The 18,078-nt window shown below is 45.9% G+C and overlaps 2 protein-coding genes across 2 annotated transcripts; both read left to right on the top strand.

Moving 5' to 3' along the window:
* On the top strand, window positions 1-996 carry Or11l1 (olfactory receptor family 11 subfamily L member 1). Its single transcript, XM_006984946.2, has one exon. It carries the CDS (start codon window positions 25-27, stop codon window positions 994-996), a length of 972 nt encoding a protein of 323 aa, XP_006985008.1. The 5' UTR covers window positions 1-24.
* Window positions 997-12,452: 11,456 nt separating this feature from the next.
* On the top strand, window positions 12,453-17,818 carry LOC102927039 (protein RoBo-1-like). Its single transcript, XM_006984945.3, has 6 exons — window positions 12,453-12,572; window positions 13,067-13,156; window positions 13,345-13,458; window positions 13,858-14,010; window positions 14,786-14,917; window positions 16,947-17,818. The coding sequence occupies exons 2-6, from the start codon at window positions 13,084-13,086 to the stop codon at window positions 17,186-17,188; spliced, it is 714 nt and encodes a 237-aa protein (XP_006985007.1). The 5' UTR covers window positions 12,453-12,572; window positions 13,067-13,083; the 3' UTR covers window positions 17,189-17,818.
* Window positions 17,819-18,078: the final 260 nt, after the last annotated feature.

Here is an 18,078-nt window from a genome sequence, read left to right as displayed (position 1 = left end):
AAATGTGTTCTGCCTTCGCAGAAAATGGGACCCCAAAACCTGTCCAAGGTCACTGAATTTCAGCTCTTAGGATTCCAGAGCCTTCTCGGGTGGCAGTCCCTCCTCTTTGCCATTTTCCTGTGCTTCTATCTCCTCACCATCACAGGCAACATGGTGATCATCGTAGTGGTGAGTGAGGACCTGCGCCTGCGCTCTCCCATGTACACGTTCCTCCAACATCTGTCCTTCCTGGAGATCTGGTACACGTCTACCACTGTGCCCCTGCTGCTGGCCAACCTGGCCTCCTGGGGCCACACGCTGTCCTTCCCCGCCTGCATGGCCCAGCTCTACTTCTTTGTGTTCTTTGGTGCTACCGAATGTTTCCTCCTTGCCGTGATGGCTTATGACCGGTACCTGGCCATCTGCAGTCCACTCCACTACTCCCTGCTCATGAGTCCGGACAACTGTGCCGCTCTGGTCACAGTCTCCTGGGTGACCGGGGTGGGCACCGGCTTCCTGCCTTCCCTGATGATTTCTAAGTTGGACTTCTGTGGGCCCAACCGCATCAACCATTTCTTCTGCGACCTCCCTCCATTAATGCAGCTGTCCTGCTCTAGTGTCTATGTGACGGAGATGGCCATCTTTGTCCTGTCCATCGCTGTGCTATGCATCTGTTTCCTTCTAACCCTCCTGTCCTACGTTTTCATAGTGTCCTCCATTCTGAGAATCCCTTCCACCTCTGGCAGGATGAAGACGTTTTCTACATGCGGCTCCCACCTGGCCGTGGTCACCATCTACTATGGGACCATGATCTCCATGTACGTGCGCCCAAATGCACACCTGTCACCAGAAATCAACAAGGTCATTTCGGTCTTCTATACCGTGGTCACTCCACTGCTGAACCCAGTTATCTACAGCCTGAGGAACAAAGACTTCAAGGAGGCAGTTAGAAAAGTCATGAGAATGAAGTGCGGTGTCTACAGAGCAAAAGTGAAAGGCAGTGGCCTCACTCACTAGGGACCCCTGCACACACAGTGCTACCTGGCTCTGCACGGGGCTTTGTTTCTCATTCATGCAGCCCGGGTGCAGTTTCAGACACAAAGTCTGGTGTTATTCGGTAGCTGTACAAAGAATGAACGAATAGAGATGAAGATTTGAAATGTCCTTGTGATAAGAAAGGATAAGTAAGAACTCTGCAGTGCCAAGCATTTCTTTTTTATATGACTCAGAATTTTAAGGTGTTTTGATAAACGACAATCTAGAAAAGAAAGAAACAAAGAAAGAAGGCAGGGCAGAAGATTTACAAAACTTTATGTCTTGGGGTTCACGTCTTTACTCACTTTCCTGTTTTTTTAATTCAGATGAAATTTAGGAGATCTGGGTTAGTCTTGGCCAGTGATCCGTTCATTAACCCTGCAGATATTGTTAATCCCTTGACTTGTACCAGGTCTGGGTTACAGTTGGACACGATACACAAAAGTTCAGGGAAGGAAGACATTTCCTTAATGGATGCTCTGCTCTGGAAGAGAAGAGAAATGCATTAAAAACAAAACAAAGCAAAAACTCAAAAACAAAAAAACAAAAAACGGCACAAAGAAACTCTTGACTTGAGTTTGCTAGAGGTGACCACTGGGAAACAATCAAACAAGCTGGTACTGGAGATGGAAAAGGGATCAGCACATGGGCTTAGAACAGCGAGATTCACGGGGCTTCAACCTCCACTTCCGGATGAGAAGACGGAGAGGAGCAGCCAGGCGGAGGACAGGCACTGAGGACAGAAGAAGGCGTGGAGGAACCCACAAGTCCAGATAAGCATTTGGAGAGGGGGCAGGACTCGACTGTACAGGTTCAAAGTCGAGCAGAATTTTTAAAATTCTGTCTAAACGATCACTGAAGGGTAGCATATATGCAACTGAATGATAAGCTTTACATTTAAAATTCTCAGTGATGTTTAGCAAAAGAGAACCCACAGAACTGTTAGGGCCACTGCAGCAGCTCAAGACAGGGAGGAAACTGGCTTGATTTTAGGTTTCACAATAGGGCCCACCAAAGGAAGTATGCTGGTGGAGAATGGACACAAGAGATCCAAGTGGAGAAAAAGCCAGAAAGGAGCTTCAGAACATGAATCATGAAGAAAAAGGAAACCTAGCCTGGAGGCAGAAGTGAAGCATCCATGGCGGGGGGGGGGGGGGGGGGGGGGGGGGGGGAGCGAATCCTGCAATTCCTGCACAGACTCCTGGTGGGGGTGGGAGTGGCTGTGGGCTGGCAGAAGGGTGGAGTTTTCATTAAGCACCTCAGAACAGACACTGCTGCTGTTTCTCTGCGGGGTGGTGGCCTTGTCGTAGGCAGGGTGACTGTGGAGGAGGGACTGAGTGGTAGGAACCCCAGGCAGGGACATCAGTGAACAGCTGTCCTGAGAAATGTGTTTTAGAAAGGCGAGAAAAGTGTGTCTTGCTGGAGGGACAGTTGTATTTTTGTAAATCGTAAGGTTTTAAGCATCTGGGTACATCCAAACACTTGTGGGGTAGGTCAGTTAGTACATAAAAATATAAATGATTACTGGAAGTGCTAACCAGAGCCCAAGATACAGCAAATGTGGACTGTGGGCAAATGTGGACATGCCAACACACAACGGGAAATGTTTTATTTACTGTAGGATGTGTGGTGGGGGTGAGAGGTCATTTCAACACTATTTTATGGAAATGGAGAGGGGATTTGCTTATTTTTCTGGAAAGAGATCAGTAAAAAGCAGGGGATCTGAATTTGAAGAACGTGGAGACAGCATGTAAGAGGAAGAGGGCCAGTAGATGGGCAATTATCCCTCCCGAGGGAGAGTGAGCTATGTGCTAAGACAAAATCAAGTTAAAGAAACTGTTTTCCAAGGGACTGGAATCAGTGAGCAGAGTATCCTAAATGAAGCATTAAACAGCATGGGCTATAATGTGAAGTGACCTAGAGGACGCAGGTGTTAATGATTTCACAGGGCACCGTTTATACTCAGCTTTCACTAGGCAAAGTGGTTGGGTGTGTGATTCTGAAGACAGGCCCCCTGAGCAGGAAGCCTGAGCTGCAGCAGACTATTGGACTCTTCCAACACAAGCACTCTGATGAGGCTGCCTTTCTTCTCTGACAGGGGACTGCACCAAGGAAAACAGCAGTGTCCCCAGATTGTACAGAGGTGTGCTTAAGGGGATTGACATTTAGCCCAATCCTCAGTTCCCTTCATCAACTGTGTTGCAGGGTTGAAGCAGCCAATATCACACTTTAATTTTTTTTTTTAGATTATTTTATTTTATGTGTGTGAATATTTCACCTGTATGTATGTAGGTGTGCCATGTGTGTGCCTGGTAGCCATGGAGGTTAGAAGAAGGCATCAGATTCCCTAGAACTGGAGTTATGGATGGTTGTGAGACACCATGTGAATGCTGGGAACCAAACATGGGCCCTTTGTAAGAACGACAGATTTTCTTAAATATAGAACCATCTCTCCAGCACTCCATTATCACATTAAAAAAAATTTCTTTTCATTGTGCATATATTGTCTTTTTTATGCTTTGTTTTTTGAGACAGTGTCTCACTATGCAGCCTTGGCTGGCCTTGAACTTGCTTTGTAGACCAGGCTGGCCTTGAACTCAAAGAGATCTGCCTTCCTCTGTCTCTGAGTGCTGGGATTAAAGGTGTGCCCTGCCTGTGTTGTCTTTTTAAAGGAACAGTTTCAGAAATCTGGTCATTTTTCTGGTCATAGAAATGTTGGGGAGACTAGTTCAGAACCTTGCACAAAGCCCATCTACTACCATGAAGGACTTCTATGTACATCAACATGAATGAATCTACTGTCTAAACTCAACCATGTAAACTATCCATTGTGTTATAAAATAAAACACAGTTAATTTATTAATATATGACTGTGATTTTTGGTCAATATTCTATCTTACCAACATTAAATGATAAATGGGGAAACTGGCTTTGAACTGCCAATCAATCAACCTTTCTACTCTCATGAAAACCACAGAAAACACCAACATCACTTCCCCGTGGATTGGCTGATTGATTATATGTATATATATAGACAAGATCTCATGTTGTATTTCAAGGTCTGGAACTTACTATGTATCCCAGGCTGGCCTTAAATTCTGACCACTCCTATGAGGATGTCAACCCTCTCAGGGGGTCAGCTCTTTCCAAAGGAAAGTTTTTACTGTTCCCTTTCCCCATAGTGTTCGTAGGCCCCCAGCATTCCACTTTTGCTTCATGTCAATGTCTTACTACCTCTAATGGACATTTCCTGTCCACATAACTTCGTGGATCTTGCAGTCATCTCTGTGGTTTGTTATTCTTCTGGCCCCACATGAGAAAAAAAATCCTCTACAATAACCTCTGTTGAAATCTTTGGGGTTAGCAAAATCAGTCAGCAGCCTGATTTTGATTAAAATTATACTTACTCTTAAAAAGAAATCCAGCTTTACATCAAGGGCACATTTTGTACTGACCACTGGCAACACACAGATACAGAAAATGTGATAATTTAAAAACATCTGTTACTGGAAACATCAAAAATATACCTGTAAAAAAATTACACTGCAATTATGGAAGAGGTGGAGGCGAGCCAATGTCTGAGGTGTATTCCTGAGGAACATTCTGATCAAGTAGCAATTACGTGATCCTCTCAGAAATCTCAGTGAGAGCATGGCATGGAAAGAAGTTTCTTTATTTTGGGCTCCCTGTTCTTATATATAAATTAAGACTTTTTATAAAGATTTAAACACAATCAGTTTGAATGGCTGGGATGAGTTGACTGATCAAATAATAAATTAGAAGTCTACTAAACATTCTCCAGCTTAGGAACGAAGATAGGCTATGATGTGGTGTATGTGTGCGTGCATGTGTGTGCTTGTGTGTGTCTGTGTGCACTTGCACACACACTTATGAATGGAAGTCTGTCTCGTGTGATCCTTTGTACTTCTCAAGGTGAAAAGTGAGTGCCTGGGAGAGGCTCCTCCAGGCATTGGACAGAATGGAGAACCGGCAGGGTTTGTTGCATGCCTGTTAGAGAGATTTTTATCCAGAAAAGACTTTCTGCAAACCACATAATGAATAGGGTAAATGCCTGATGCCTTCATACTGAAGAAATAGATGTTTCCATAGCCTTACAAACAGAGTTCATATCTGTTATTCAGATGCACGGTTGGCATAAATTGTTAGCAAAAATGCCAAACTGTCCATCTGCAAGTGATCAAAAAGCTTAAGCCGATGTTTTATTATTCTATTTCTTTTACAGAGTTTCTTAAGGCATTCAGCGCACCAGCATGTTCTGTACTCTGAGTATCTACTTTCCACCCCCACCTCCTCCCCTGTCTCTGCCCTGCCGCTCCCATCAGTACCCTTTGCTCCTCAAAGTTTTCAGTTCTACTTTCCTGTCATTTGCATGTATATCATTTTATGTACCTATAAAGATTAGGAACAACAAATGAAAGAAAAAGTGAGACCTGTCTGATATCGAATTAATTTGCTGAGTACAGCACTACTCATTTGGTCTTTATGGCTGAAAACATTATGTGGACAAGGGTGGTGTTTTTCTTTATCCTTGAACTCAAGTTTTCACAGAGGATCTGCTGTTAGTGAGCAAAAGCAACACCTTCTAGAGTATAATTGGTCCCCGCCTTGCATGTCTTTCAGTTTCTGAGAGCAAAGGGTGGTTCAGCACAAATCTGCAGATAAGTGTCCCATGTCTGTGTCAATGTTGATGTGAAGGAGGCTGGAAGACGAAGAGGTAGGTGACTGGGGCAAGTGGCCTTTATCCCAGAACTCGCACTTGGCCTGATCTCCTGTGACAGCACAGCTGGACAGCTCTGGATCTGCCCCCATGGCCTCCTCTCACAGTGTACCTACCCACATCATGCCCAGGTACAGAAGCCACTTACTTCACCTGTGGTGGTGAAGGCCGTCCTCCCTTTCCTTTTGTTTATCTCTGGTGGCTCAGAGATACTTACAAACACTTGTTACATGGCTGCCCTCACTCTGCCTGGCTCAGGGACTTCTTGGGGGGTGGGGAGGTGGACATGATGTCCTTCTTGGGAAGGACTGTGCTGTGTCTCCTGCACTTTGGAGTCCTCTACTGGATCCCCCCACGGAGAGGTTTTAGTACAGAGGCCCTGTGTCTCAGCCTTCTTTGTACTTTCTAGCAGTCCTTTCCCTGGAACATTCCAGGCTCCCCACCTGGCCTCCAAGGGCTTGTATCATCTGGTGCAGTAGGATTCTTCTTAATTATGAGCTTAGTCAATGATGGGCAGTGGCAGGGACCCCTGGGTTCTCTCTCCTGTCGGTGGATGTCTGTCTGCCCAGGGTGAGAAAGGATCCTCCCTCATGCCTCCTGGCATGATTCTTCAGCAGGAGACTTCCTACTCAGCTTCCCATCTTCGTCCTCTCATTTCCGTTCTTTGAGAAGAAGGTGTGTTCCCATTCATTGCTGCCTAGCAGGGAAGGCACATAGTAGGTGCTAAATAAATGATCTTAGTTAGGACAGCCATCACTCTGAGAACTTCAGCAAGCCAGGCATCACTTGCTGTAAGTGTTTCCCTATAACTTGTGCAAGCCTCACAACCACCCATGAAGGACTTGAAGCTTTTGAGGAGATCGATTCACAGAGAACCTGAATCACTGTGTGAAGGTCCCACCACAGAACTAGCAAGTAAACCCTGATTGTCTGAGTCAAGAGATCCTCATGCTTGGGAGCCAAGTGTTCTCTGGACCCTTAACACTGTGTGCTCGGAGGGTTGTCAGCAAGACTCTCACTCAGGCTTTCTTCCCATCAGCTGGAAGCAGACACAGAGCTTCTAGAACAAACCTCTGTGCCTCCAAGGCATCCCAGGTGATTCCAGGAAACTAACCTGAAGGAGCCACCTCAGCTGTTCCAGCCCTCTTCTTGTCTTATCACACATGTCCCCAGCCTGTTTGGACTTCCATGCTGAGGACCTGGCAGGGCCTCTTGCTCCACACTGCTGGGTCCTCTCTGCTTCCCCTAATGCTTCTTTGGAGCCTGTCCTCACCAAGGGAGCAGGGGGCCCACCAGTGATGTTGACTAGAGAGCAGAAGTCAGCAAATAAAGGGAAAAGTGAGAACTGAATCAAAGAAGAGGAGCAGGAAGGCTCCATCCCAGGGCCTAAGCCCTAACGAATTTCGTCTTACTTGAGAGCACCGTGGCCACCCATGGAGCAACATCATGTCTAGTACCATGGGGCACTGGAGGATAAGTTCCCAAGGTCAGAGGAACCTTCCAGAGCCCCTCACTCCCCTTGTGTGCAACCAATGATAGCCAGGCATAGAGGTGATCAGGCAGGGCCCAGGGGTGCTTTGCCCTAAGTCTACCTACTGTGGTCAGTGCCTCTCCAAGACACCAGACAAAAAATGTCACCAAGAAGGAAGGAAAGTAAGAGGATAACCAGGTCACAGAGCCCTCAGCTGGGGACTCCCTCTGGCTGAGCAGCACACAGTGACCATTTGGACAACAAGTACAAGGTGGAGATGTTTACACCAATGTCAATCTGTCATCACTGACGCCCTTCACCAGCCTGCACTTGGTGTTTTTAGAAACCACACCTGTTTGTTGTTGTTGTTTTTTTTCTCCCTGCTCTGGAAATGTCCTCTGGGGATAGGAGCTAGGCCCCTGTTGAAGTCAAAGGATGGAGTCAGGTGAGGATCCTAGATGGAGAACTCTACTGTCTTTGCAGCTCATTCCAGCTGGGCTGTGTCACCAACATTCTGCTCCCTTTTTCCTTCCCCACTCCATTCCTCAGGACCCACTGTCTACTAGGGGTGCTGATGGGTCACAGACTCCAGACACACAGAGAATATCTTCAATGGACTCCAGTCTTCAGCAGGCTTGGCTGTGGTGTCCTGAGCTCCCCTCTTCTTGCTCAAGCTGCTACAGACTCATGGCCCAGGCACCACATTACTCTAACCAGAGAGGACCACTGGAGATGAGAAGAGGCCATGCCAGCATGCTGTTCCTGAGGACCTGCACTGGCCAGAGTCCTACCTACAATTCAAAGCTCCCAGGTGTTGCTGGAGGGCTTCTCTCCAGGTTCCACCAAGCCCCATAGTCCCACAATCCACGTATAAAATAATTACTCAGACGCTTATATCACTTATAAACTGTATGGTCATGGCAGGCTTCTTGCTAACTGTTCTTTTATCTTAAATTAACCCATTTTTATAAATCTATACCTTGCCACGTGGCTGGTTGCTTACCGGCATCTTTACATGCTGCTTATTCTGGCAGTGGCTGCAGTGTCTCTCCTCCTTCTTCCTGTTTCCCCAATTCTCCTCTCTCTTTGTCCCGCCTATACTTCCTGTCTGGTCACTGGCCACCAGTGTTTTATTTATATAGAGTGATATCCACAGCACCCAGGTCAAAAGACGATACCACAACATTCCCTAATAAAAGGATTGTCATCTCTACACAGCTGAACTTCTAAAGCAAGTGCCCCGTAGGGTGCTGTTAGCCTGGTGGGCAGCCTGCACCTGAGCCCTAGAGCATTCCAGGATCAGTCTCATCAGAAAGCAGATACTCTACAGGAAGTTCAGCCTGGTCTTTCAGAGGAGAGAACATACATGGAGTCAGTTGGAGATAGAACTGTGAGTCCCCTGAGCTCAGGACCCACTGTGATCCTCACTAAGAGTGGGCTCAGGTCTTCTCCCTACTTTACAGGTGGGAGAGTGGAGAAAGGCCAAGTTGTGGGTGATGTTAAAGGGAAAAGATTCTTCAGTGTGCCTGGAGATGGTAAGACTCCATGCAAGGGAGGCAAGGTGGAGTCAAGTGTCTTGCTGCAGCTGAAAGAGAGTCAGTGCATTCTAAGTCCAGCACAGCCAAGGGGACTTTAGAGGAGATGCACAGGTCCAAGGATGGGAACTCCTGTGCTAAAGGGGAATTCTGGGTTGCCAGCTCAACAGGACTCTTGCTGAAACCGGCTGGGTGATGAGACTTATCACCTAGGTATCTTCATCGGGTTTATTTTCTCCTCCAATTAAAGAATTACAAGGTGGGAAATGTCTGGGCTACAGTAGGCAGCAACAGGTGTCAAGTTTTATTAAAAGTGAAGAAGTTCACACAGCAAGGCATGCGGAGAGAAAGACCCCTTGAGAAGTACATTGGGGACTATGTCCACCCACCCACACTGCCATAGGGAAGGTTGGGGATCTTAAGTGTTTTGAGTGGCCTGGCATGGGTCTCCTTCCCCTACTTTTGGTCAGTATAAACAAAGAAAGAAGGTCTCAAAGATCCACAGCTCAGGACCAGCCTTGAACCAGTCGCCTGGAAGGGAGCCCTGACAGAGAAAAGCCCGCTAGGCTGTTGTCTCTGGATAGGAAGGGGAGGAAAAGGCCAGAAGCTCGCCATCTTCATTATCTGAAGTGGTCCCTCTCTCTCCCTGTCTGTCTGTCAGGGGTCTGTCTGGTTCCTGATCCTTCAAAACCTCATCTCGGCTGTGGAGAATGAAGAGTCCATCAGCAATGAAGAGCTCTGGGTCTGAGCCAGATTATGGATGAAATGGATAGGTTGTTTAATTTCTTTCACTGCGACAAATACACCCTGACAAAAACCAGCATAGGAAAGGAAAGGGCTTTTGTTTTGTTTTCCTTATAATTTCAGGTTACAGTCCATCTCTGCGGGGAAGCCATGGAGGGAAATCAAGCTAGTCACATCACATCCCCAACCATGAAAAATAAAGAATAAATTCACCCTTACCTGCTTGCTTCTTCTGTTCAGCTGGGTGTCTCAACGTTTATACTGTTCAGAACCCAATGGCTAGGAAATGGCACCTCTCACATTGGGCTGGGTTTTCCTACATCAGAACATCCTTCACAGATAGAACCCCTCACAGACAGCGCCCCTCACAAACAGCACCCCTCACAAACAGCGCCCCTCACAGGCATGCCCACAGGCCAATCTGACATTGATAATTCTTCATGACAACTCTCTTCCCAGGAGATATAGGTTGTGTTGTATTGTAATTAAAGCTAACCAGCACAACTGGGCTCCATACTAACAAACGTGGCAGCATGAACCATGAGAGCCTCAATGAGAAGAGAGCTCTCGGGAGCCGGAGTTGAACGACCAAGAACAGCACAGTCGCCCGGAGAGCAGGCTGCTTGGGTCCCTCTCAGGACTGTGCCCAGGAGCCAGACCACAGGAGGAGAGCTACTCTCTCCCGAGAAGTCTCTTTACCTGGGATATCAGGCAGAATGTCATTTCTGGGCCCAAGAATGACACAAAACTGAGAGCCCTTAATGGAGCAAGTGGGACCCAAATGAAGCTTAATGTGTGTGTGTGTGTGATACACGACAGACAGAGTGAAGCCTCTAGTTTTTTCCTTTTCTTTTTTTCAAGACAGGGTTTCTCTGTGTAGCTTTGGAACCTGTCTTAGAACTCACTCTCTGGACCAAGCTGGCCTCAAATTTACAAAGATCCACCTGCCTCTGCCTCCAGAGTGCTGGGACTGAAAGTGAGCGCCACCACTGGCTGACCCTGCCTCTTATTTTTTTTCTATGAATCATATCTACTCTTCTTTGGGCCCAAGAGGGTATCTATGAGTGTTATATCTCCAAGGGGAAAGATATCCTGGCAGTCCAGAACCAAGGACTACCACAAAGACACACTGCACAACAAACCTCACACAAGAGATTTATTGGGAAAGACACAAACAGGTGGCTGCCTCTGCTGGGCGAGAAGCAGGGGGAACTGAGCAGAAGGCAGGCTCTCTATAGGGTTTCTTGTGAGGGGTGGCAGAGCTTTCCAGGGTGGCCTGGGATTGGTGGGATTCTGTGGCCTGATCCTGGGGCAAACTCAGGAATTGGTGAGATTTTGCTCTTGGGGATTGGTGGGGGTCTTTTCCTTGGCCCTGGTCTTGGGGTCAAGTCAGCGTGTTCTTTCCTTGACCCTATTACCTACCCTACAGTATCTATCCCAGAAGCTCTGTCATATGCGAGCAAACTCTCTGAGACCTTAGCTTGGGAACAGAAAATTATCGGAGTTGTGGTGTTTGGTAGGTGGGGGCCATGCTCCATTCTCCATGGATGAGCGACAGTGGCTTCAGGTTGCTGCTGTCTGCTCAGCAGTGTCCAGGCCAGCACGTCACTCAGCATGTAACTTGGAAGTCTGGTCTCTTGGCTCATAGCCTGTTTTAAATAACCATTCTTATCTCTATTCTCCTCAGTTAATTGGGAACTCACAGTAAAGTACTGGTTACATAAAGTGGGGTTTATTAAACTGAATCAATAAGAAACCATAAAGTAAAGTCTTTGACCATGACTTTAACCCTGGGAGAGAAGGCAAGGACAAGTGTGATAGCCTGGGGGGGGGGGTGTGGGAGTTGGGGACACATTATGAAATGCCACAAGGCATGGATACTGGATTCCTTCTAAGGAAGGCAAGATTCAAACTAACTCTTTGAAAAGGCCTTGGTTATAATTTTGGAGGGTGTACTGCATATCTTGGCTGCCATCTTAAAATCTTGAACAATGGTTCACTCTCTAACCAGGAACTGAGGTGGGCTTCATTGCTAGGAACCCATGATATCTTCACTCAACATGCCTTGAGAGTGTAACAAGTCTCTCCCAGCTCATGTTTCTGTGTCTCCTGAAATGTTTTGTCAACTTACATTGAACAATAGAAACACATTCGCCACAATTTCAGGCCTGTGTAGAAATTCCAGGCAAGTCTCTGCTAATTTCTGTGACCATCAGGGTGTCCTTTCTCATCCCTTCATCTCTGTGACTGCCAGTTGTCCTTCCTCATCTTTTCAATGGTCCCTGTCCTTTCTCCTCCCTTCTACACTCCAGCCTCTGAGGCATAGACACATCCCTATTCCTTCCCTGTAACCCATACCTTCTTCAACTCTCTGCCTACTGGCTTCCCAAGGGAGTGTCCCTCTGCCCTTGGCACCTGAGTTTTGAGAGAACATGCCCAAGGGCTGGATAATTAGAGGAGGCTAGAGGAGACTGATCCCTCTAGCTTAACCTTTTTCTCCACTGCAAATAAGAAGGCTGATGAGCTATGCCCTAACAAGAGGCTGGTGTAAAAATAGACAGAGAAAGTGAATTGTAGAGGAACACACCCAGTTCCCTCTGGGTAGAGAAATAAATAGATCCCAGGGTCTGACTCTAGGGGAAAAAAATGAAGGATTGAAAGAGGGAATACTAGGAACTTGCCCCAAGGAAAGGTGGAGGATGATTGCTACATGCTGTGGGCCAGTCTCCTATCCTTTTTAACTTTTGAGTGCTCCAAACTTTTCTGTAGCTCACCTCGGCACAGAGGCATTATAACATGCCCCACCCCTTCCCTACCAACTGGAAGCCCAAGAAGTGTTGTTCTCATAGTTTCTCTTTCTCTCTCTAGAAGACCAGGAAGTTTAGTGCACTTGGCTTCATGTCAAGATACTATTACAGTGCCTTAATTACCAGGCACCGCTCTGCTGGGCTATAAATGTCAGAGATAGTGAGGGCAGAGAAAGTATTCCTTTCTTCCTTCCTCTGGTGAGATCACTGGCCATCCTCTCCATCTCAAGGCAATTCTTTCAGAAGAGCAGTACTACTTCTTGGTGAGCATTTCCAGTGTGGGCTCTGATGGAGGCCAGTTGTTAGGGGGAAGGTGACTTGGGATGTGGTGTATCTTTAGTTAAGGGGCAGATTGCTCTTGAGCATCATGGCCCAGAACTTTCTAGCATTTAGAGAGCCTCCACCTGCTCTCCAGAGGAGTCATTTCTTCACTCAGCCATTTCAGTTGTGGAAGGAGATCTAGTGCTCTCCAAACCCATTCAAGAAGAATCCCGGGAAGGAAGACCCCCTCCCCACCCCCCATGCCTTGATAGAGGGTGGGTATCTTTTCCAGTTTTTATCCTTCCAAATGGCCACATCTAGCATAAAGCCAGTGTTTGATAAATTTTGGCTTTCAGAAAGAATGAGTGAATGAACAAATGAATAATTGAATGAATGCCTACTTGGACAAACAACACAGTCTGCTGTGTGGCTTGCTGAATTACAGATCTGAACCCCATAGCTCTGACCCCACTGTCCTCTCTTGCACCTCATGCAGTGTTCACAGAAGTCACCATGGCCTGGTCCTGCAGCCTGAAGAGCCTCCTCACAGTCTTTGTCTTCACCATCTTCGCTGTCGGCTCTGTGGGTAAGAGGAAACGTGGTATTCCTTTCTCCTCAAGAAGGGGGAGGTGAGCAGTTGAGCCTTGGGGAGGTCACCAACCACATGAGACTCTGGTGGTCTGTCTAGCTCCTCATGTCTTCTTGGCTCCTAGGAAACATCAACTACAAGGCTCTGGGATTACCTTTCAAATGATGTACATTTCCTCCTTGCAGAGAGCTACCAGTGTACAATATCTTCTTGTGCAAGCGAGTCATGTTCTCCGGCCACAAGTTTTTGTACAGCCACTAAAGGCTGCTTCAATCAAATCCAGAAATTTGATACACCATGTAAGTCAACCCTCACACCTTGAACATCCTCCAGGTTATCTTCCTTCCTTTCCAGGATGAGACTGGGAGCCTGGGGTTCTTTCTGGGAGGTGGTGGAGATGGAGCATGCGCTTGTTGTAGGACCTAGATTCTACATGGTGAGGACCATTCGGGTGTGACTCCATTCTTACTTTCACAGTGTCGGGGATCAAACTCGGGCTATCATGCATGCTAAGCAAGTACTCTACCACGGTCACCACCTTTGTAGCAAATGGTCCCTCTGTTGGTTCCTTCTCTGAAAGAGACCATTGCAGAGGGACTCTTGGAGAAGAGCAGTGCTCAAGGCAGAGGGGATGAAGGGACAGGTTCTTTACAGCTAGCTCAGGAGGAAAATTTACCCGGTGGTTCAATTTTCTGCAGCTACACTTACAGACCTTGTGTTGAAGCAAAAAGGGTGTTACCCAGACACATGCAGTGCACTGACATTCTCAGCAACACTGGGGGATCAACGGAGATTTATCTATGAGAACAAGTGCTGCACAACTGACAAATGCAACCTAGAGGACATAACTCGTGAGTACAGTTCCTGTCTGTGCCCTGCCACCTGCTCAGGACTCCTCTGCCTTTCCAGGAGCCCATCTCTCTGCTGATGGGCTGCAGCCCTGATACTTGCCTTCCCTTTTTGCTTGAAGTTTTCATTTGTAAGGGTCTGGGTTGGATACAAGCCCCTCTCTTGAGTATGTGTGTACACACTTGCATATACAGACTGACAGCTGGGTAGCAGTAATTGGTCCTGGGTCTATTCTCTAAGTAGGTTCAATGAATCTATAGGTTTAAATGCTTTGCTCTGCCTCTCCTGTTGAGAGATTTCCTCATCTATTTTATTCCTCATCTTGGATTTTTGTGTTGTTGAGATGGATGTCTTGCATGCATCCAGGCTTGAGTTGTATTACTAGAATCAAGCAATCCTCCTGCCTCAGCCTCCAAAGTTGGAGTAACTGGGAGTACAGATGTATGTGACCATACTTGGCTCATTCCTCACTCTATGAACAACATCCTTTTAGAAAACAGATTATCTCTTCTCTAATTATCTAGGCCTTTTTCTTCAGGGCAGGGAACAGAGCAGCTGACAAAGGTGAGGACAGCACGGATTTCTATGCCATCCTTCCCTGCTCTCACACACCAGTGCCTTTCTCCTGTGCCTCCTTCCAGCTCATCTTGGCTGCAACGCTTTTTGGTAGAATCATGAAAAAAAAAAAACCCTCATTTTGATGAGTAATGGATAGACACGTTCTCACTAATTCTTCTGCCTATTCCCCAAGATGAAAACTTTTCTCTCTCCATTCAGCATCTTCGTCTTCTGAACCCAATGGTGTGGAATGTACTGCCTGCTACAATGAGAAAGAGAAGTCATGCTCCTCTGTTACTACCCTGAAGTGCACAGGGAACGAGAAAAAGTGTATCGAGGTTACCGGCTTGGGTATGAGTATTTCCTCAAACATTTTTATGTATATACTCTTGTTTTCTTCTTATTATTGTTTATTTAAGGTGTGAGTGTTCTTCAAGGGTATAGTGCACCCACCATTTACTTCTGTGGATCTGAAGCTTAGCAGCTGAAAATAGCAAAACATTTATTACATCCCAGTTTCTGCAGGTCTATCTGGAATCTGAGCCCAGCACTACCACTGATTCCAGCTCAGAGTGTCTGCCAGGACTGTGTGCAGCTGTCAGCCAGGGCTGTGGTCCTTCAGATGAAGGATCTGCTTTCTAGTTCACTTATAATTTTGGTGGTGTCAATTCCTCTTCATGCGGTGGCCTCATGACATATCAGCTGACTTCCCTCCAAGCTAATGATGAGACAGAGAGGCACAGACTGACAAGGGGAGCTGTAGGTTTTAATAATCTAATCTCTGAAGTGACATATCATTTCTGCTCCTATTTGTCTTCCTAAATCTTTTATATTAAAACTTTATTATAAGGAACTTACAAATAAGACACATCATGTAGTGAGATTAGCCAGTTCCAAAGATTACACAGTTCAATGACCTTCTATATAGTTACAGTAACCATCCTGAAGCTCTGGAGATTTAGATTGACTTTTACACTTTCACTATCAACTATAGCTGTATGCACTTATCCACCATATGCACACACACACACACACACACACACACACACACACACACACACACACACGCACGGAAACAACAACAAAATCCAGGACAAAATCAAAACTAGAAAAGCAATTTGCTCCATATCCTGTCATGGCTGGTGTGTCCATTACCTATATCTCATCCTTTCTTATCACCTAATGCTATAGACCCCTCTCAAGAGTCTTATCTTGTCCTTCTTATCCATTGTATCTTGTTGACCCCACAGACCAATCCTGATATGACCTGAGTGGGTCTTACAGAAGGCCAATCTGTCAGGAGCTGGAGTGAGTTGGGGGAGGGGATCATCTTAGAAGGTGTTTTCCACACAGAGCAAAGGGCAACATGGGGCCAAGCGTTTGGTTATCTCTCCAAGGTCTGGAGCAGGCATTTCTTGGCAGTTGAAGAAAGGATGTGTGTGTGTTTGGAGGGGGTAATGGAAAGACAAACAAGTGTTTGCGCCTGCCTTGCTGTGATGTCTTGTAATGGGACCATGGCTCACTGGCAACACAGAAGGTGATTTCTTTTCTGGATGTCACATAGTTAAGCTCTTGAGTTTTTCCTAGTGTCACTGTGAGTTTAGTAAAAGTTTTATAATTTTCCAGCATGAGAAGAGATATATGTTTGTTGTGTAGGGTGCACACATCATTCAGGTAAGAATTAGAAAAACATCTGTGGGGTTTGCTCTGTGTACCTAGAGGGAAACAGTGGTAACTCTTTTCTGATCAACATGTGAAATGTTTTATGGAACTGTGGGACTGAGAACTTGAAGGCAAGCCAGACCTTATATTTGGAAGCATTCTTAAGGAGGGTCTAGGGTGAGTAGGGGAGAGGACTTTTGTCTAGATGAGTTGAGATGAGTGAAGATATTGGGATGTCACACAGAATACGGGGGTGGGATGAAGCCACCCATAGCAGGACAGCCTTCTACTTCAATTTTCCATGGGAAACGTAGAGATACGTACCTACAGTATTAGCCTCCCATGGAACTCAGTGACCTTGGGAGAAGGATTCTAGCTTGAGGGGATCTGCAGCATTTCTATTTTCCGTAGCTAAGTTGGGATGGAGCACAGATACAATTTAAAATTTAGCCAAACCTGTGAGGTCCTTCGGCTGGGGTGCTTCCTGAATATGTTAAGTTCATCTCTCGCCACGAAAGCGTTCTGACCCCCAGTGTTGCTGCTCATGCCTCAAACTGAGGCTCAGCTGATGGTGCATGGAGCTTTCTTCATGTTTATCACCGGAACAGAGGCTCCTTGTTTAAGATCATTCTGGGCACATTTCTTTCCGGAGGGGATTTGGGTGATGAGGAGAAATAAGAGGGGAGCGAGAATGCTAATTCCTGGATCTTTCTTTTAGATGCACAAACTTCCAGCTTAAGGCTGTATGGGAAAGGCTGTGCAACTGAAAACGCCTGCAATCTGAACATGAAAGTCCTCAATGATGTACAAATCCAAGCCTCATGCATCCCAGAAGTTTCCATCTCACCTGTTCCCACTTCAACTGTTCCCACTTCAACTGTTTCAAACAATGGGAACCCTGCCCTCAAATCCATTTCATCAGCTCCCATTATTCTGCTCCTGCTGAAAGCCTTGCTTTGATCATCCAGGAACTGGCAATCTCACAATCCTATGCATATGGACCCATTGGCATGTTTGGGTGACTATTTCGAAAACACAGAGCAAATAAAAACTAGTGATTACTTCTTGGTTCTTTAAGTAAAAACTTATATCCACTTTTGTCTTATCAGGAAATATACAGAGATGACTAATTTAACATTTCCCCTCTTCTCCTTAATATATAGTACTAGAAGTCCTAGTCAAAGTGATTAGGCAAATCAAATCAAAAGTAATTAAATAAATTTAAAACTGAAAGAAAGAATAAAGAAAGGCAAAAAAATGAAAGAAAGGGAAGAAAAGGTATTCATATTGAAAAGAAATTTGTAAAACCACTAGAAGAAAATATTTGTGTGTATGTATATGCACATGTGTGCACATCTATACATGTATGTATGTAATGCTGGAGACAGTCCTGGATTTCATGCTTTCAGGGAAGTATGGCACTGCTGAGACACATTTCTAGACCAAGGAAAACACTTTTTGGCATTAGCCTAAGTGTTGGTTCTAAGTCAGGGTTTCTAATAACTTGTGTAGGATAGGGTTTATTTCAGCTTATAACTCAGACCACACACTTCATTGCTCTTTCATAATTCGAATAAAAAGAGTTAACCCAAATGTGCTGGTTGTTTTTTTGTTTTTGTTATTTTGTCAACTTGACACAAACCTAGACATATCTGGAGAAAGAGAATTTCAACAAAGAATTGTCTCCATCAGATTGACCTGTAGGCGAGTCTGTGGAGTCATTTTCTTGAGTAATAATTGATGTGGGAGGGCCCAGTTAACTGAGGACAGTACCACCTCTGGGCAGCTTGTTATGGATGATATAAGGAAGCAAGCTGAGCAAGCCACAGAGAGAAAGTCAGTAAGTAATC

The sequence above is a fragment of the Peromyscus maniculatus genome, chromosome 8, assembly GCF_049852395.1.
Source record: "Peromyscus maniculatus bairdii isolate BWxNUB_F1_BW_parent chromosome 8, HU_Pman_BW_mat_3.1, whole genome shotgun sequence".
Taxonomy (NCBI): Eukaryota; Metazoa; Chordata; class Mammalia; order Rodentia; family Cricetidae; genus Peromyscus; species Peromyscus maniculatus.
This window is presented reverse-complemented; position numbering and strand designations above follow the sequence as displayed.